Here is a 21,028-nt window from a genome sequence, read left to right as displayed (position 1 = left end):
ATGAGCTCGTGGCGCCGAGAAAAACGTTTTTAATTTTTATCATTTTAGCCTAATATTCCGCCTATCTATCGGAAACCAGATATTTCGGCTTAGCGAAAGTTTCGCATATTTTAGACACTAGAGGGCTCTGTGCTGAGAAAACATCTTGATTACGCAATAACTATGAAAATCAGTTTGGTTTGTAAATCTCGTTAATTGTCATACTTATTGGTAATATGTTACTTATGGTTTTACCTTTTAAAGATAATATTTTTTAACCTCAAAACAGTGATAATGCATAAGAACTACCGAAAATTCGCTAATCTTCCAATTTGTGTTACGTACTTAATCCGTCGTTAATCCGCGGCTTAAATTCGTCGTTGATTTATGAGACTTTGCGACATTGAGTGGATTATGGTCCAAGATAAGATTAGGCATAATCTGTTTTCTTATTTCTCGTAACGTTCACTGCTTATTAAAAAGCTTTTTCGGTTGTGCAATATAGTGGTTTTAATTAATTAAGTTTCAAATTCGATATTTTAATGAGGCGTCCTAGAAGATTGGGCAGTATTTCCGAAGGATTGGGTGCTGCTGACAGGTAAATAGAAATTTTACCTTTTTATCCATCGCAGTAGCAGTTTAAGAAGTGTTTCTCTACGATGTTGTTTGATACGCGTCCGTGTTCGCGCAACTTGCAAACTCCTAAAGGAAATATTGTCACTGCTTGTTCCTTTTGCCATGGCAACCAAAATCGTTTTTTTACAGCACAAAATGAAAATTTATCTATCAGAATTATTTTGCAAAATATTTTCAAATGATTAATACTAGGTATAAATGAAATGATTATATTTGGTAAATTGAAATAGGTTCTGGTAGGAATTTAGCGAATTTTAATTATATTTTAAAAATTCTGATAATTTAAAAACTAAAATCAATGTTTTTTTTTTCAAATTTCGGCTTATTTATTGGAAATTACCTTTGTTCAAAAATACATCGACCCAAAAAGACTAGAATTTACCCAAAGTATGTCAATTTTCACCAAAATTACTGGCTTATCCAAATTTTCTGAAACTTACCCATTTATTTAATTTACCCACCACGGGAAAAAAATTACTTTAAATTCAGTTAATTTGAATCCACTTCCAGAGATTTTAATTTCGAAATGTCAAACCTAGCTTCAAGTCTGTCATTTTATATTTAAATTTAGGTTGTTGTCTTGTTAGGTATTTTCACAAGTAACACATCAACCATAAGTATGATACTAGTGTAAGTTATTTACAGGTATCATACTTATGGTAAGTTATTATGTTATTTATGGTATTTGGAACATTTTTCAAAAAATTTAATTTACGGAAACATTGGGTTCTTATCCGTCGAAGTACTTTAAGATTCTTATTATTATTATTACAAAATATAATAGTTCATATTTACACGATATCATGTATACAATTGCAATAATATTAATATATAACACTAAATATTTGTTACTAACACCACGTATCAAGGGGGCAAAAATTGTCTGCAGATAATGCGTCCGCAAACTATAAACACTCCTATTGACAAAATACTTTCTTTTTTGGCATATCGTGCAATCTTCTCCCAAAGCACAGCCCCCGAAATGCCCCTTCCGTCCAAAGCCCCGTGAACTCTTTGAACAATGTTCATTAAAATTTTATATTCCCGCTTAGAATATCTAATCCGATTCCCACTATCAAAAATAATAAACAAAATCAACTAATAAATCCAAAAAACATGGTAAAACCTAAACACAACAACACAAACTTACCCTTTCACCGGCGGACCACTCTTAACAAGCCGGTTGACGCGCGACCCACCTTCCCTTCCACAAACCACTTCACCCGAACCCAAGGCTTCACTACCACCCACGGCTTCCTACAAAAATATTAATCACGAAATTGTATTTCAAATCAAATCCACAAATGAAAACCAACTTACCCTAACAGGAAAACTCACAAAACTGCCCAAGCCTTTTTCTGAAAATAAACGTTTCTATTAGCACGGCAAAATCATACAATCGAAAAACACATCTACGTAACAGCCAACCACCGTAGGACTAAACACCTAACTTTACCTTAGGAACACCCAACAACTTATCCTAAACAAAACCCAGAACCCTTTACATATATACCAATTGAACAAGATTAGCAAACATCAACTTTGTACCGCTATCGTAAAAAATACCACACCTACAAAAAAATCTATTACAAATTAACCGAAGGATTGGACATTTACCAAAATGCCGTACACTTTGTCGAAAATCGCAAAATCTTTTAACTCTCTATGGTAAATTAACATTGAAATCCCAAAATCCGAGGGGTCGGACACTTTCCAATATTTTGTACGGGATTTCGGGATTTCGTAGAGATTTTGGCGATTTTATCAGTACTTTTTGAAGTGATTTTGGGATTTCAATGTTAATTTACCAGAGAGAGAGAGTTAAAAGATTTTGCGATTTTCGACAAAGTGTACGGCATTTTGGTAAATGTCCGACCCCTCGCCAAAATCACTTCAAAAAGTACTGATAAAATCGCTAACCTAAATTTAAATATACAAGTAACACATCAACCATAAGTATGACACTAGTGTAAATTATTTTCACTTCATCGTATCATACTTATGGTAAGTTATTATGTAGTATTTGGAACATATTTTTCAAAAAATGTTATTTACGAAAACATTTGGTTCTTATTCGTCGAAGTACTTTAAGATTCTTAGGGATTTTCTTCGTGAATTTTCTGATTGTCAAATAGACCGAAAACACCCGCTGTAAATTTCTAACCACGCCAACGAAATTTCGTAAACTCTCTACCGCCATCTGTAGATTCGTTGCTCAACCACTACTTAGAACTTGAAGAATTGTTAGAGCTCCGAAACATTTTTCGAATTATATATTTATAATAATATAATAATAATTATATATATTATTATAATTCTCCAAAATCAATTAATGGAATCTACGCAAATTAATTTAAAAATGACAAAATGTAAAATTCAATTTTAAATATAAAGGATAAGCCTGCCTTAAGGAACCGTGTAGCTGGAACTTGTAGACGTGTAGACGTAACTTTATTAGACCGATTAAACCACCCATTTCTGCTGCATTTATTTATACGTTTTCTAATATTACTAATATTTTTATTTCATATAGAAATTAATATGTTTAATATTGTTTATCAAATAAAATAGGTCAAATTCCGTAAAATAATATTGGTCATACAATTAATATATTTCATATTATTATCCAATCAGAGGTCAAATTTCATAAAATACCTATTGATCTTAAATGAATATGTTTCATATTATTATCCAACTGGTCAAATTCCATAAAATACATTTTGATCTTACAATTTAATATATTTTATATTATTATTCAATAATACAAAAAGGTAAAATTCCATAAAATTCATATTGATCATAAAATTAATTTATATTTCATATTATTATCCAATCAAAAAAGTCAAATGACTCAAATTTCGTAAAATACATATTGATCTAACAAATTAATATATTTAATATTATTATCCAATCAAAGAGGTTAAATTTCTTAAAATACATAGTATTCGTAAATATAATATATTTAATATAATTTTCCAATCAGTGGTCAAATTCCAGTATAGTTCATTAGCAATCAAAGAGGTCATATTACATAAAAACGTATGGTTCCTAAAATTAAAGTTAAGGTTTAATATTATTATCCAATATCAATAATCCAATGACAAACAAAAAGGTCAAATTCCTTAAAAAAAACCTATGGTTCTTAAAATTAAAGTTAAGGTTTAATATTATTATCAAATATCAATAATCCAATGACAAACAAAAAGGTCAAATTCCCTAAAAAAACATATGGTTCTTAAAATTAAAGTTAACGTTTAATATTATTATCCAATCAAAGAGGTCAAATTCCTTAAAATACATATTGCTCCTACAATCCTTATATCCAGTTGAAAGCGAATAAAATATGACTGAAAACGGACCAATAAAAAAAGGGTAGTCTTGGCCATAAACCCGCCTAAACCATAGGTATTATAGCGGTTGCGATCGTAAAAATGTGATTTGAAGAACTCGTAAAAAAAGTCAGCCCCGAGTTCTCGGAAGATAGAAAATACGACGTCCAAAAGCGCGCAGACCAAACCGAAACCGAAATTTCTCTAAATGATTAAAGAGTCCTGTTCCCAAGCAAGATTGGCTCGGTGGCCCATCCGACCAGCCTCCAAATCGAATCGCCTCCCCTCTGACTGCCCTCCGAATCGATTGACGTATTTCAATCCGCTTCGACAGGGTAATGTCGGCTTAACCTGTTGCCTTCACTTATCCACGGTCAAGCTGCGACGCGAGATTTCGATGTTTTTGAATGGGAATAAAAAATCCAGTTTTCGTGGCTGTGTATGGTTTCTTTGATCTTTTACATGATATTGTCGAGATATACAGGGTGTTAAAAGGGTTCCAGAGAGCTTCAAAGTGTGGCCTACCATCCCCTGGAAGTAGGCTGCAACAAACACAACACCCCACACAAGGAGAACGCAACCCGTCAAAAGTCGTGGATTTTCTTGTGTACGTTTTTCATTCGCTAGACGCTTTAGCGCCTGCTGCCGTCGGAAGGGGAAAATTCGGAAATTGGCTTCCCCCCCGCCCGTAAAACGTTCATCGTAAAGGCTCGTGACGCTCGTCCAATGAAATTCGTACACAACCCTTCGTTAGCGTGTTTAAAAGCTAGCTGCGTTCTCCTTGTGTTTGTTGCTCCTAGCTCTGGAAGTAGGCTGCAACAAGCGCAAAACCAAGCAGCAGGGAAACCCCAACATTAAGGTTTGGGTTCGTGTGATAGGTGAAAAAGGACTTTGTAAACAAATCGAGGTAACTAGCGTAAAAAAGTAAACTTAAACCGTATTTAAAGTCCCTGCTACTTGGTTTTGCGCTTGTTGCAGCCTACTTCCAGGGGCTAGTAGGCCACACTTTGAAGCTCTCTTTCGCTCTTTTAACTCGTCGTAGGAAAATGGAAAAAACAGGCATACTTCTCAACTCATAATCTTTTGAAACGCCCTGTATATTGTTATTTGAAAGTGTGAAAACTCTCCAGTTTTGTAATTGATTATAATATGTATAAAACTCGCGAAATAACAAGGTGGAAGTTTACCATTTGAGATGGAATTTATTGTGTGTAGTCGAAAAAAATCATTCAACAACTTGGAAAGGATTTAATAGGGTTTGGATTTGGGAAATCTTGAAATTATCTTTGAAAATACTTCAAAAATATTATTCCTAAAATCGCGAAAAAAAAACATTTTAAAAATCCAGATATAAGAATAACGAAAACCAAATTTGGTCACTTCCAATACCGTACAGAATATTACATTACAATCACATATTTTTCAAAATATCTTTTTAGAATTTTCAATAAGTTTATTCCGAAAGTCAGTGAGTGAAAATTCCCATTCCCCCCATCTTGTGTCACTTCCGCTACGTCATAATGTCCTTCCCACTAGATTGTGAATAGTAACTTCCGCTACGTCATAAAGTCCTTCCCACTATATTGTGAATAGTCACTTCCGCTACGTCATAAAGTCTTTTACCCTTTCTTGTCAATAGTCACTTCCGCTACGTTATAACGTCCTTCCCACTATATTGTGAATAGTCACTTCCGCCACGTCATAAAATCTTTTACCCTTTCTTGTCAATAGTCACTTCCGCTACGTCCTAAAGTCATTCCCTCTATCTTTTGAATAGTCACTTCCTCTACGTCATTAAGTCCTTCCCTCTATCTTGTGAATAGTCTCTTCCGTTACGTCATAAAGTTCTTCCCTCTATATTTGAAAACTCACTTCCGCTACGTCATTAAGTCCTTCCCTCTATATTGTGAAAACTCACTTACCCTATGTCATAATCTTCTCTCGAACTCTCCCAAACTAAATGGCAGACGACGCAACAGATGAAGTTATGTCGTAGGGAAAGTGAGTTTGCACAAGGTAGAGGGGAGCAGCATTTTCACCCACCAAAAAAATCCTAATTTTACTTTGAAAGTAAAAAAAATATTAAATTTAAAAATTTATGTTTTAAACCCTGCTATACTTTATTAAGTATTTTATGCTGCCATAAAATAGGGCTTTGGGGATTAAAAAAAAACGTTTTTGATGAACTGCACTTATTCGCAAATCCGACAGTTCAGGTACCCTCTCAGTAGTACGTTATCGATTGTACTTGGCGCACGCGTAAAACTAGTTGGCGCACGTCGCGACCTCGCAACATGCCATAACCATGATTAAAACATCGATTCTACGCGTCGATAGATCTTTAAACAAAATGCTGCCGTGCCATTGTGTTCCAGTATTCAAATAAATGCCTTTTTTTAACCTACTCTTCCTACGCTGGAGTAGTTTCTTTTAGTATTCAATTTGGGGCTTGTTATTTATTTGTCGACTCTTTTTTCGCATTAACGGTGTATTTGGTTGTTTGGTTGATGTATTTATGGGTAATTTGGGTCCATTTGCAATAATTATTATTGCTTTTTTACGACTTTACGTGGTTTGCTTTTCTAACTTTTTTTTTATTTTATATTTGGTTTATCTTATTGGAAATTACTTTGTGATCCAAAATTCCGTAAGTATAATCGTATCATGGTTTTATTTTAGTAGAATTTTCTACTTTATCGGAAATTTTAATACTGTTCTAGATAACTTGGTAGGATTTTTACTGAACTAGAATGATTTTAGACTTTATTTTGCCTTAATTTTAGTTGGTTTTTCTATTTATCAGTTGTTTTACTACCGAGAAGATAGTAGGATTGCTACTAAACCCGAATGATTTCCCACTATATTTGGGTTTATTTTAGCCTGTTCTTCTACTTTATCTACTGTTCTATAGAATATGGTAGGATTTATACTAAAACTGAATGATTTCTCATTGTATTTTGGCTTTATTTTAGCCTGTTTTTCTACTTTATCTACTGTTCTATAGATTATGGTAGGATTTCTACTAAAACTGAATGGTTTCCCATTGTATTTTGGCGTTATTTTAGCCTGTTTTCTACTTTAACGGAAACCTTATTACTGTTCTACTTAATATGGTAGGAATTCTACTTAATTATTTCCCACAATATTTTGGCTTTATATTAACCGGGGTTTGCACTTTATCTACTGTTCTATATAATATGGTAGGATTTCTACTAAACCCGAATGATTTCTCGCTGTACAGTAGATTTCATACCATACATGATTTCCATGCGAATTATGTCTACTTGGCAATATTTAAACTTTCTTTAAAACTTTGTTCGCGTTATCACCCACATTTCTTACACCAACCACCAGGGTGCTAATAAACTAAAAAAACATTTGCTTGTGACGTCACCCATAGAGTTTATAGACCATCTGAAGTGTTTCAACGGCAGGTTTTTTCTTCTATAATAAGAAAAAATTATCCTATTAAGTTCTATTAATGTCCTTTTTTCCTAGCCATTAAACCAGCTATTATTTGTTAAATTCCCATCCAAAAGTCCACCAAATGACGTAAACCCATGAACAAAAATCGAGGAGGCTCCAACCCCATAAAACCCCATAAAACACCTGGCGTCGCGAACCTTAAATAAAAACCCGGCTAGCAGACGACTGCATAACGCGAAAACACACCTTTTATAGTCGCCCGAGTATTATGTTCAACCCAGTATCAGATTATCGCCCTAAAAAACGCGGTCCCTTCCCGGCTGACCTACCGCCATCTGGTGGTCGGTAACAAAAGCTCGCACCTGAGCGGCGACAATACCTAGGTTACTTTCTCGAAGTCGGCGCCGTTAGTGAAGTTACATATCCGACGCGACGAAACCGCTACAAACTGTACCCCGTTTCCCGTTATTGATTTTACTAGCCGTTAAGCCTCGTCTCGAGAACGTATTCCCTTTTCAGTCTCCATGGCAACGGAGGTCTCTCCATTCTCTGGGCGAGTCGGCGGCGCGCGCGAGTCGGACTCGGCCTTATTTTGGTGCCTGGATCCGGACGTTATGCGTTGAAATTTCGCTAGTTTTCCGTAGCCACGCGCTTCGTAGTGTAGTTTTTCGCGTACGGTTCATTAATAAATTATTTAATCGCGTAATTCGCGGGTAGTTTATTAACTTACCGCGTTACTATTTCGGTAATTTTGGGAGTTATCCGGGTTTCTTGTGATTGCGTTGTCTGTAGTGCAACTGGTGTTTGGTGGTGTTTAAGTTCGCGCAATTTTCGAAGCGTGTCAACTAAAATTTAAATTATTTAAATTTAATCAATATTTATGGTTTTCCTTTAAATTTGTATTATAAATATTGTTTAAGTATTTTAACGTATCATCGTTAATCAAAGGATGTGCGTTTGTTTTTAATTGGTGGCAGGTTTTGAAGTCATAATTTCAGGTTACCATCTTTACATTTTATTATTAAATTTTAATTATAAATATTCTAAATTCAACTACGTTGATCTTTGTTTGAAATCATTTTTTATTTGGGGGTTTATCAGATTTATGCGCTTCCCATAACCTTTTGACTCACTGGAGCGTTAAATATTGAACGAGCTATTTGGAGTAATTAATTTATTAGTTGATTAGACCCCGTTCTTTTACCGACTTCGGAATTCGTTAATTATGCAATTGATTTAATTAATAAAGGACCTTATTTACTATTTTTGGGTCCCGAATCAAATATTCAAAAGCTAAGGAAATTAGTCTCGTAACTCAATAGATATAAATAGGGTTAATTTCTTATTAAAGGTTTATTTTATCCACAAACGAAAATTATCCGAAAAAAACCGATTCTTTTACATGTTAAATTGCTATAAAGCCGTGGATAATATCCATGGATAAACAGTTAATCGTAATTTTTATGTTTAATCAAAACTTTAGCGGTTAATTTATTTGTTTCGCCGAGCTCTAGTTTAGTGTTGGGTTTTTCAGAAACGATATTTATAATTTATCTTGCTAAATAAAACACTAATTACGTGTTATATTCAATTCTACAAATTTACAGCAAAAAAAAATGATAAATTAAATTTGAAAAGAAAAATTCTAAAACAGTAGTAAAAACACCATGAATCATCTCGCACCACCAACCATCAAACGCTCCGCTATCAGTGTCGCAAATTGACAATCGGCCAAAGTTAGAGGAAGTCCGAACATTAACCATTGCTAATCTATCGCTTCAAGTTTTATGGAGTAAGATCCGCGATTTGACCTCCACCGTCTGGTCGACCGAAGATGGGATGACCACCGGCGACCCGGCCAACTCGACCCCCGACCCCAATACCCTCTTTTTGCCCTCTCGCAATCCCGACCGTCGGACTAGCATCTTCCCCCTGCGCGTGCCGACCGAGGTCAGCCGCAGTTACGGAAACTCTTTGGACCCGACCCTCAACGTGAGTCCCTTCGAAAATGCCAAACAGAGACCGGTCCAGCCCAATTGGTCACCACCGGAAATACACGTTCATCGACCACACATTGGGTGAGTGCCTCCCAAACTAATTATACGGAATTATCTTAAAAACAAAATTATATATATATATATATATATATATATATATATATATATATATATATATATATATATATATATATATATATATATATATATATATATATATATATTTAGTTAAAGGGAGTATAACCTTTTTAGGAATTTGGGGCAATACGTAATTCCCTCCCCTCATTTTCTAACCACGTGTTCTACGTAGTGTGAATATTTCAATTTACCAAATATAATCATTTCATTTACCCAGTATTAATCGTTTGAAAATATTTTGCAAAATAATTCTGATAGATAAATTTTCATTTTGTGCTGTAAAAAAACGATTTTGGTTGCCATGGCAAAAGGAACAAGCAGTGACAATATTTCCTTTAGGAGTTTTCAAGTTGCGCGAACACGGACGCGTATCAAACAACATCGTAGAGAAACACTTCTTAAAGGGAGTATAACCTTTTTAGGAATTTGGGGCAATACGTAATTCCCTCCCCTCATTTTCTAACCACGTGTTCTACGTAGTGTGAGATACAGTGGTTTTTGAGGAATTATCCCATTAAAAGTAGCCCCGCTTTGGTAGTGCTTTAATTTCTCATATCTACTAGAACGCCTTTCGTGAATCTAAAACCACGTACCTCATTATTATGAAATTATATTTGAATAAATATCCAAACTATAATGAAAATAATTAATTTATAGCTCGGATATTGTTGTTTATATGTTAATTAAGGGTGCATTTAAAAAAGAAACACTAAATATGAAACAATAAAGGTTTCAAGTGAGAAAACCTCTTCAGGGCGGGTGCACTTCCTCTAATAGAAGAATTGGGGGTTTCCACTATCGTTCTAGACTAACGCCGTGAGCGAAAAACAGAGAAGCTATGGCGCACCCTACCGAACATGGAGGGTTCTACTCCCTTTAAGTTTCTTTATTTTTACCGTTCTTCGCGAGTCCTTTAGTAAAAACCTTTTTATTAAAGTTAGTAGAACCCTCCTTGTTGGGTAGGGTGCGCCATAGCTTCTCTGTTTTCTCGCTCATGGCGCACCCTACCCAACAAGGGGGGTTCTACTAACTTTAATAAAAAGGTTTTTACTAAAGGACTCGCGAAGAACGGTAAAAATAAAGAAACTTAAAGGGAGTAGAACCCTCCTTGTTTGGTAGGGTGCGCCATAGCTTCTCTCTTTTCTCGCTCATGGCGCTAGTCTAGAACGATAGTAGAAACACACAATTCTTCTATTAGAGCATATGTAACATAATTACTCATAAGTGTGCCTCTGTTTAACATCTCTGTATTAAAAATTTAAATGAGACCTTGTTTCACAGCCACCAAAGAAAATACGGACTAACGTCTCGTAAAACTGGTTTTAACTTCCTTCCCTCCCCGCCAGAACTACTTTTGATGACGATAAAAGCGTCATCGACTGGGAAGTGACGTCAATTACGTCATATCCTTGCAACAAGGTCTCATTGAGAAAAAGTTCTTTCTGGCACACTTATGAGTAATTATGTTACATATGATTAGAGGAAGCGAGCCCTGAAGAGGTTTTCTCACGAAATATTTATTGTTTCATATTTAGTGTTTATTTTTTAAATGCACCCTTAATTAACATATAAACAACAATACCCGAGCTATAAATTAATTATTCGCATTATAGTTTGGATATATATTCAAATATAATTTCTTAATAATGAGGCACGTGGTTTTAGATTCACGAAAGGCGTTCTAGTAGAGAAATTAAAGCACTACCTAAGCGGGGATACATTAAGTGGGATAATTCCTCAAAAATCATTGTATTTCACACTACGTATAGCACGTGGTTAAGAAAATGAGGGGAGGGAATTGTGTATTGCCTCAAATTCCTGAAAAGGTTATACTCCCTTTAAACAAATAAAACTATAGGAAAAATGGTTTTAGAACCACTGACCTATGACTTTCACAGTCTCGAAACGAATATCTCTAAAAATATGCGCAGTGGCTAATCCAGGAAGGTTTTCGAGGTAGGCTAAACTACGGAAAATGGAACCTTCAACCCCGTACAATTCTCAAAAACGCCCTTTACGGGTATGTTGTATCCCACTCACAAGGAGACGACCCGAGGTGTTACACACCGATTAAACTCGGGGGATTGGTAGACCTTCATATAACTTGAAAAATCCTAAAGGTAATTTATTCAATGGGCAACGGTTTTGCCATGGCAACGAAAAATGTTTTTGACAACATAAAATGGAAATTTTCCCATTGAAAATAACATGGGATTTAGACCGATTCCAAGGGGGGACCCTTGAAATTTTAAAATACCAATATTATAAAAAAAATTGTTAAAAATTGACGAAGAAAATCAAAATTGATCACATTTTGATCAATTTGAACCAAATGGGTGAAAATGAACCGATATGACTTAAATAGGAAAAATTTCCATTTTATGTTGTCAAAAACATTTTTCGTTGCCATGGCAAAACCGTTGCCCATTGAATAAATTACCTTTAGGATTTTTCAAGTTACATGAAGGTCTAACAATCACCCGAGTTTGAACGAAATCGGTGTGTAACGCCTAGGGTCGTCTCCTTGTCAGCCGACCACCTAAATTAAAATGTGTATTTATGAGGTAAAATGTACACTGCTAGGGATATTTAAATATTTGAATGAGGTATTTATTTATAAATATGGAAACTAACTATGTTGATTAGACTGGCGGGCATTAAGGCATGAGTAAATACGTCAATCTCGCCGGAAGATGTCAATTTTATTGAACCAATAAGATAACGTTCTGATTTGAATTTGTTTAGGGGGAAAGAGCTTATTATTGAAATAAATGCATTATTGTTTATTTACATTATTTTCCCAATGTAATACAAGTCACTTTGAAAAATCCGATTCACGCTTCTTTAGAGGAAATTGTTTATATACTTCTGCCGTTACGAAATTAGCTTTTCAATTTGCATACAGTCACGTTCATAATTTTCTGGATTTTTCGTCTGTGTTGGGCAATATCAAACCACCCACTTATCAGACGAAAATTATGCGCTTCTCGCGTTGGCCGCTACGTGGCTGTATGTAAATTGAAATGGCTAATTCTAGCTCAATCCATTCCCATTTTAGTACGGGATAACTGTCCTGAATAATCTTTGTTGTTGAACGTTTTCCTCAATTCACAGGGAGCAACTCGGTTGGCAAAAATGTTGGCTAGTGTGAATAGAGCTTTTTGTTGTACAGGTATTAGAAAATTTATAATAAAGCCTTTAGAATTTAAGCTATAGGTCAACTAAGTTAACACGTAAAAAACCTTTTAAAATATTTTTCCCCAAAATTGTCAAGTTTCGTATTGATAAATTTATTAACGAACAAATCTTGAATCAAAAGGTTTCCCTCTCCTTAAAGCTGTCTTAACAATTCGCCGTCGGGTTAAATATCAGGTTACATTATCCAAAAGCGACCGAGAAATTTTTCCAACGAAGTCTGTTTTAAAAAATTCGCGAACTTTCGTCAAACTCTGAAAAATCATTAAATTTTACTTCGCCAAAGTGCGTAGCAAAACTGCAAGATATATTAAAATAGAAGGAAAAATAAATGGCTAAAAGTAACGTAATAAAGCTTTACATTCGTCCATTAATTCGGCAAATTATCAACAATGAGAGCTCTTCTACGATCCGGTTGAGACTAATGAAACTCTGGGCTCGAATCATTTTTACTCGGTACTGAAATATTCCAAGCACGATACTGTTATAATAGTTTCCTCCGCATAAAAGTCAGATTAACTTGGTATTTAGTACCAAAGGTAAAAGATTATTAACAGCTTATGGTTTTGACATGTTATCCATATTTAAGGTTCGTTTGTACCGCGAAGTTCATAAACTAGATTTTGGTTAAATGGGGTAAAGAGTTATTTTGGTCTATAATCAATAGAAATTTTTAAGGTAAGGGTGATTGTAAAATATGTTTCCCGTTGCTATTAAATTTAATGGTTTAAATGAAAAATGATAGATCTAGATTAAAAATAAAATAACGATTTTAAATTTTATGGGTCAGATTTAATTTGATATTGATCCAGTTTAATAAATTTTAAGGGACTTTAATATTTAATTAAAATAATTTACGTCGTAGTTCAAATCACAAACACCGGATTTTCTAATTTAAAAAATATACAAACGAGATTGATCTGATATTTGATTATCCGCATTGACTCTCAGATATCATCAGATCATTTGATATTCGTCCAAAATACAAAACCGCTAGTAGAAATCCAAAACTAATCTGACGGTCCCTCGAATATATTATTTTCGAAATTTTAATTACCATTTATTTAAATTACTTTGGATAATAAATCGTATGCAATTTCCGATCAGATTTTTGGGCCCAGCCCATTATATTCTAACCAAAAATTCATATACTTAAAACTTGTGCAAGAAAATGTACAGCTCTAAATAGCTCTAGCGTAATGTAAGATAAATGGGTAAAGCAAGGTACACGACGAGACTATTTTCTGGTTGGACGAATCTATCGAAATCAATTTTATGTTTATTTCTAGTGTTGTAAGTCGGAAAATGTTCCCGAAAATGGCCGAAGCCTTTTTTCTGGAATATTTTCCGTATTTTTCCCAAAAAAAGTTTTAATTCCATGATTAGTCTAATATTGTTTGCAAATTTAAATAAAGCGGCATTTTCACCTCATTTTTTCGAACCTAAAAGTAAAACTAAACCTCTAGACTAGTTTAAACTGATTAACAATGTAACAATATTAATGTTTTGTAGTATGTTTACTGATATTAGACATTTTATATCGATAAAAAGTTAAAAACATTAAAAACCCTTAAAAAGTAATTTATGTTTCAATTTTTTATTTTTACGATTTGCGGAAAATTTTCCGAATTTTATTTTTTCGGAAAATTAACAGCATTTTATATTTTATATGTTACTCGCATCTTCAATATCAAAGTAAATTCTGTAAATAGACTGAATTCGAACCAAATTAAAAATCAGTGAGATTATAAATTTTTCCCCTTTTGCTATTTGTTCCGAAATTAATTTCTGTGGGGGCTCGGCTAACAGATAATCTTCGGATATCTGAAATTTACAACTTGATTAACCTGTTCAGTTGTCCTTTAGAATTAGTTAAATAATTTTATTTTTTAATATCTGTCAATTAGTTGACTAATTTCACACCAGTAATAGGCGTAAACTGTACCTTTTCTCTTAGTCTTAACATTGGTTCTTTGATTTCCCGCTCTCGTGTTCGAATTAGTCTTATTAGCGAGGTTAACAAAGCCCCTAGTAGAAGAGTCATCCTTTTAAAACAATCCCCGCGCGGATTGCAGTTGTCGACGGGGAAGCCCACACTCAATCTTTATTTCCGGGGGAAATTCCCTGTAAGCCTGATCTGGTGCGAGTCCCGTTCCATGGGCTATTTCCACTCGGTGCCTTTTTGACTAACTCGGGTAAAGCTCAAAAATAAAGGCATGCGGAAACGTAATCCTATTAGGGTTTATTTTTATTCCTTATTCGAGAGTGCCCCACTAGATAATGAATTTGTCCGTTGGGTAATTTCATGTCAACTTTGGTAACCTATAGCTTAAGTTCTATAGTAGGCTTTATTTTAAAGTTATCCATAAATTTTCTAATACCTCTACAACCGAAACATTTTTATTTTAAATGTACAGTGTTACTTTGAAGCTCTATTCACACTATCCAACATTTTCGCCAACCGAATTGCTCTCTGTGAATTGAGGAAAACAACTTGTTGTCTTTAGCATAGGCAAATAAATGATTATCCGTGACAACAGGAATCCATACCTCTACTTGGAATCCATACCGCGGTAGATTTTCGTCTCGATGTGGTCGACGGTTTATTGGACGTCACTATGTTAATAATCAGCTAGGCTAATCACCCAAGGCACCACCTTAGGCCAGTGGCGTAGCCAGGATTTTATTTGGGGGGGGGGCATGCCATTGAAAGAAAAGTAAAAAAATAAAAATATTTGTACGTACGACCATACGTTTCGGGGAGGGCATGTGACCCCTGTGCCCCCCTGGCTACGTCACTGCCTTAGGCCCAAGTCATTAAGCGACTTTAAAAGCCATTAATTCAGGTGGCCGAGTTACAATGCGTAGGAGGGTGGTGGCAAGCCTTTAATGCCACGCGAGCCAACAGCTCCCTACACTCACTATTATCGTTTGAGTTCCCGGTAGCTGCTTGTTTATATTATTTTCAATAATAATAATAATGCTAATAATAATAATAATAATAATAATCAGCTAGGCTAATACCCTTGGCACCACCTTAGGCCCAAGTCATCAAGCGACTTACAGCTCCCTACACTAACTATTACTGATTTAACAAAGAACAACGTGTGAGGGGAGCGCGCGCAAAAGGGATTTTATTTCTCGTAGGCGGGGCCAAAGCCGTCAGAGTGATCTTACAATACGTGATACGCCAGGATAAGCATTCCAAGTAGAGGTATGGATTCCTGATGACAGTTAACCCGTACTAAAATGGTCGTCTACGCACCTTTGCCCTCCACTCCCGCCTGGGGAATGGAATGAACCAGAAATATCCTTTTCAGTTTGCAAAGAGCCACTTAGCTCATAAACTGATGGATTGTCGTCTGCTTTAATTTAATATTTAAATCTAATCATTTTCGTACACATACTTTCGATGACGCCAACCTGAATTATATAATGAATTAATAAATACCTATATATTTTGTAGTAATAAAGGTATTTTTTAACTAAATGACTATTAGTTAATAAATAACTTTAATTATAAATGTAAATTGACATTTAATAATAGTAAAGATGCTAATGCTAATATTAAATAATAAATACACTTTTAAATGTAAATTGACATTTTATTAACTAAATTATAATATTATGTAATAAATACTCTTATTAACGTAAAATTGGCATACTATGTAATAAATATATTTATTTTTTATTAATAATTAATTAAAATTAATTAATTAATAAATGATAATATTAATTATTACCTTTAATAACGAAAATTAACATATTTTAAAGCAGTAAAAGTATTTATTAACTAATGATAATATTAATTAATAAATTATATTAATAATTAATAAATAGTACTATTAATTAATAAATGGTATTATTAATTAATAAATGGTATCATTAACTAATAAATGGTATTATTAATTAATAAATGGTATTATTAATTAATGAATGGTATTATTAATTAATTAATTATAATAATATTAATTAATAAATTACAATATTAATTATTACCTTTATTAATGCAAATTAACATATTTTGTAGTAGCAACTTATAGGTATTTAATATCTAAATGAAATTATAAATTAATTAAACACCTTTAGTTATTAATGAAAATCATCAACAATGTTGGTAAAAATGTTAGCTGGTGTTAATAGGCTTTGAACCCCTTACATAAACCGAACGCAGCGTATTTTAAAAAAGACCTTAGGTATTTATGTTTCGCGGTTCTTGAATCTGTTTTAAGGTAGTAGATTAATTTTGTGGAAAAGGTTTTATATCCAAAAAAGCGTCATATTTTCCAGTTTATTTCTCCATAACGCTCTGCTCCGTTAAACACCTTTAGCAGTGTAAAATGGGGCTAGGTTTCTGGTAATAGGATTTACCAGATTACGCTGCTCGTCGATTCCTTTTTCAAAAACTGGAAAAATTTGCATAAGGGGCTTCAGGCTAGAATCTAAAATGGTTTTGTAAGATTATTTGTACATTTCGAAGTTCTTTTAAAAGTTTATCATCTAGTAAAGAGAGACTGAGAGACCTTTAGGAGATTCTCTTGAGTACTTGGTAAATGCTTTAGGATTTTAAAATATACATTTTTTATTACTTTAAACCGGAAGTTCGACCATTTTGAAAATGTGATTCCCGTTTTCGTTTGATTATGTTTCGAGAATATTACATCTTCATTATTAAGTGTTTGAAATACGTATTTTCCTTTGAAAATGCTTAACCGGAAGTTCCGCCATTTTGAAAAAGGACTTTTTTTTCTATATCGATTATGTTCATATAATAATACTTTTACTTTAAGTAACATACTACGTTTAAGTTCTATTCTACTAACGCATTTTGTTAATGATCTAGTCTGTTTCGATAAGGACAAAATAAATCATAACGTCACCAAGGACTGACAACACTTCCGGAAATGTCACTAGTCCTTGGAAGTGCCAAGCTCCCCCGTCAGACTTCTTTATGAAGTAGCCAAGACTTATTGAAAAATTGCAACGCTTTTAAAAGTAAAAATAACATTTACAGTCGCAAAATTAGAAAATTAGGATGAATTATCCTGTTTCCGACCATTTTGGCTCGTATTTATCACCTTCAAACAATGATGGGTGTGATTCAGTGAAGTAGCCAGGGGGGCACAGTGGGAACATTCCACCCCCTCGAAACGTATGGTCGTACGTACAAATCTTTTTATTTTTTTACTTTTTTTTCAATGGTGTGCCCCCGAACCAAAATACTGCCTACGCCACTGATGTGATTCTGCCAACCAATTAGAAACCTCTTTTCGATATACTATTAACCGATATTTTTCAGTGTCATACTTATGTTTATCATTCGATAAACTATTAACCGATACTTACGTTTATCAATTCCATCAATTTTCGCCTAATCCATAGGTGTTATCAAGAATGTATGCCAGCTAAGTTAATACCCGAGGCACCATCTTAGGCCTAGGTCATCGAGCGACTTTTAAAGAGAACGACTGCGTTGAGTTGTCCCTTGAGTTCTTCAGTTTTCCGTTTCCTTAACCATTTGATGAGGTCAACGGTAATAGTGAGTGTAGGGAGCTGTTGGCATGAAGGGCTTGTCACCACCCTCCTACGCATTGTAACCCGGCCATCTGATTCAAAGGTATTAAAAGTCACTTGGGACGAAGATGGTGCCTAGCTAATTATTATTATTATTGAATTGGCTCGAAGGACCATCTGATGAAATTTGAGGGGAAAAATTAATTTACTCAAAGCTAACATAAGAAATGGCACACCTTTACTAACTTGACTTATTATGAAAAAGTCAATTAATATAATCATAAGTATTTTGTCGGATTCGCTTTAGCTGGCACCCCGGTAATTTGCAAAATAGTCTGCTAAATCAAGGGCGAAATGCTGATGACCGGGAGGGGGTACCTAATAAAAATCAGTACCCCCCCCCTTGAAATTTTCCCTTAAAACCCCCCCTGAAATAAAATCCTGGATACGCCCTTGTGCTAAATAACTGGACCACAGGAGCAAGCTCTATCCCTTGTACAAACTGATTTTTATCCTGGTAAAATTGTTTTTATTCATTGCGAGATGAAAATGGAAGTATTATTTTTCTTCAGGATATTTGTTATTTTTGTTTTACAACGTCCCAAGTAATTGTTTTATGCAAATATCATTGTTTTAGACTAGGGGAATTTAGTCCAAAAATTGAAATTTCAAGGGTCGGAAAGGGAAACTCCCTTACTCCTCAATAGCGATGGGAGCCGGCTCTTACATGAGCCAATTCCGTTTTAAATAAAGTTTCGTAGAAGAAAGTATTTTCTAACCCCAACAAAACGTACTTTTGGAGGAGCAAACGTACTTTGCGTATTTTAGTCGGCGCCAATTTTTAAAATTCAAACTCAATGGCGATAAATATCTAGAAAATAGGCGTGAAAATTTAAATCTAATAAATGACGTATATTAAAAATAATAACTGGTCAGAGGAAGGATTAAATAGGGCATTGTAAGTAATTAACTAGAGTTGTTAATTTTCCGGAAAAATAAAATGCGGAAAAATTTCCAGAAATTTTCCGAAAATCGGAAAAAACAAATTGAAACATAAATTACTTTTTAAGGGTTTTTAATGTTTTTATCTTTTTATCGATATAAAATGTCGAATATCAGTAAACATACTACAAAACATTAATAGTGTTACATTGTTAATCAGTTTAAAGCTAGTCTAGAGGTTTAGTTTTACTTTTAGATTCGAAAAAATTAGGTGAAAATGCCGCTTTATTTAAATTTGCAAACAATAATAGACTAATCATGGAATTAATTTTTTTTATTTTGTTCGGAAAAGTACGGAAAATTTTCCGACTTACAATACTACAATTAACTGCTGTCAAAATTGGAAACAGTTACAATGCCCTTGAACTCTAAAGTAAAACGTACTAAAATATGCCAAAAAAATATCAAAATGTACTTTCGTACCATAAATTTTCAAAATGTACAAAATACGTGTAAAAAATTTTAAACGTATTTTCGTACTTAAAATTTGAAAACGTACTAAAAATCACAAATTTACCAACTCAGTCCACCTGGAACTTCTCGGCGTTTTAGTCGTTAACCAATTGCTTTAAGATTTAATTGAAGCCATGTAAAATTTTAATAGTCTTGGTAGCTTTGATTACCGCCATTAATTTTATTATCTGTGTACATTTAGGAATAGCTTCTCGATTCAAACTCTATCCGCGAAACTAGATTTTAGAGAAAGCTGATCCTGCGACGATTGGCTTTCCGAAGTATCTCTCTGCACGAGAATAGAGTCGATAATTTAGAGGTTTCGATCCAATAGTGTACACCACGTTTTGTCGCGCTAAAACACCTTTACCACTTTGGAATTATTTATGCCTTTTTACAAACAATCACGTACAGCGTAGCCGATGCCTTATTTCACATAGCTCTCCAAGAATTGAGCTTAGAAGGGCCAGGGATATCTCAATCGAAAGGAAATACCATGTCCTCGGTAGTAAGTTATATAATTTGCCCATTTTAGTGATTTTAGGCGATATTCGACTTTAAATCTACATAAAATTTTTAAAACACCTTTACATTTTCGATAAAATTCCTCTTGGGTTTATTATGTTAATGTACAAGATGATTGAAAATTTGTTCAAATTTAAATTTAATATTTAAAATATAATCACTTAAATGTCCGTGACATCTTGTTTTATTCATAATTTATTTAACTGTCAGTAACTTTTTGCGTTATTGTTTGAAATTTAATTTATCTCCTATTGTTAATACAACAGCTAGCGTATAAACAGTATATTTCTTTTAAATATTAAAACTGTCGTTTTCGGTACCAAAATTTAATACCAATCTTTTACGTGTTGTTTATTCTCGTTTATTCTTATTATTTTTGCTAGCTATTAGTATGTATATTATCAAGAATGTATTAATGTGAACAAAGAATGGATCATGATTCCCGGCCTATTTTTAGTATTATTTACCCGCGAATTTAGTCATTTTTAGAAACTATGAATTTATGCATATTTTTGTGTTATCAAGAATGTATTTATAAATTATTTGTGTTATATAGTCAGAGTTCGTTAATTTAAATTATTATTTTTAAATCATGATGAGGGGTGTGTTTATTTCAATTTAGGAAATAAAAATGGCGAAAAATATGTAAAATTATTAAATTTTTGTTAAATTTTATTAAGATTTAATTTTATTTTAGATTACATAGTCGATATTAGTATTTTAATTATACTGAAAAACAGTCATTAAAATTATTAAATTAAATTAAATAAAATAAAATAAAAAATTCCGATATATATGTATATTGATTATTTATTTGATTATAACTGATTTGAA

General features: G+C 33.6%; 2 protein-coding genes across 4 annotated transcripts in view; one reads left to right on the top strand and one right to left on the bottom strand.

The window, feature by feature from the left end:
• The window catches only part of LOC149961959 (BAI1-associated protein 3-like), a 212,876-nt gene that overhangs the window by 21,715 nt on the left and 170,133 nt on the right, over positions 1-21,028 (top strand). The window lies entirely within an intron of this gene.
• LOC149961960 (uncharacterized) lies at positions 1,480-19,992 on the bottom strand. The gene is made up of 5 exons (XM_090155661.1): positions 19,734-19,992; positions 7,339-7,388; positions 1,936-1,973; positions 1,766-1,872; positions 1,480-1,687 (listed from the first exon to the last, which is right to left on the bottom strand). The coding sequence occupies exons 2-5, from the start codon at positions 7,340-7,342 to the stop codon at positions 1,480-1,482; spliced, it is 357 nt and encodes a 118-aa protein (XP_090011787.1). The 5' UTR covers positions 7,343-7,388; positions 19,734-19,992.

This window comes from Leiobunum rupestre, chromosome 1 (genome assembly GCF_980474605.1).
Source record: "Leiobunum rupestre chromosome 1, qqLeiRupe1.1.hap1, whole genome shotgun sequence".
In the NCBI taxonomy this organism is placed as follows: domain Eukaryota; kingdom Metazoa; phylum Arthropoda; class Arachnida; order Opiliones; family Sclerosomatidae; genus Leiobunum; species Leiobunum rupestre.
Note: the sequence above shows the minus strand (reverse complement) of the source record. Positions and strands in the feature narration are given on the sequence as shown.

What these genes read in the sequence shown, in the direction of transcription:
- LOC149961960 (XM_090155661.1), bottom strand. An exon ending in TTGTGAGTTTTCCTGTTAGG is followed by an intron (nt 1,873 to 1,935) that starts GTAAGTTGGTTT and finishes ATATTTTTGTAG; the next exon opens with GAAGCCGTGGGTGGTAGTGA. An exon ending in AGTGGTCCGCCGGTGAAAGG is followed by an intron (nt 1,688 to 1,765) that starts GTAAGTTTGTGT and finishes TATTTTTGATAG; the next exon opens with TGGGAATCGGATTAGATATT.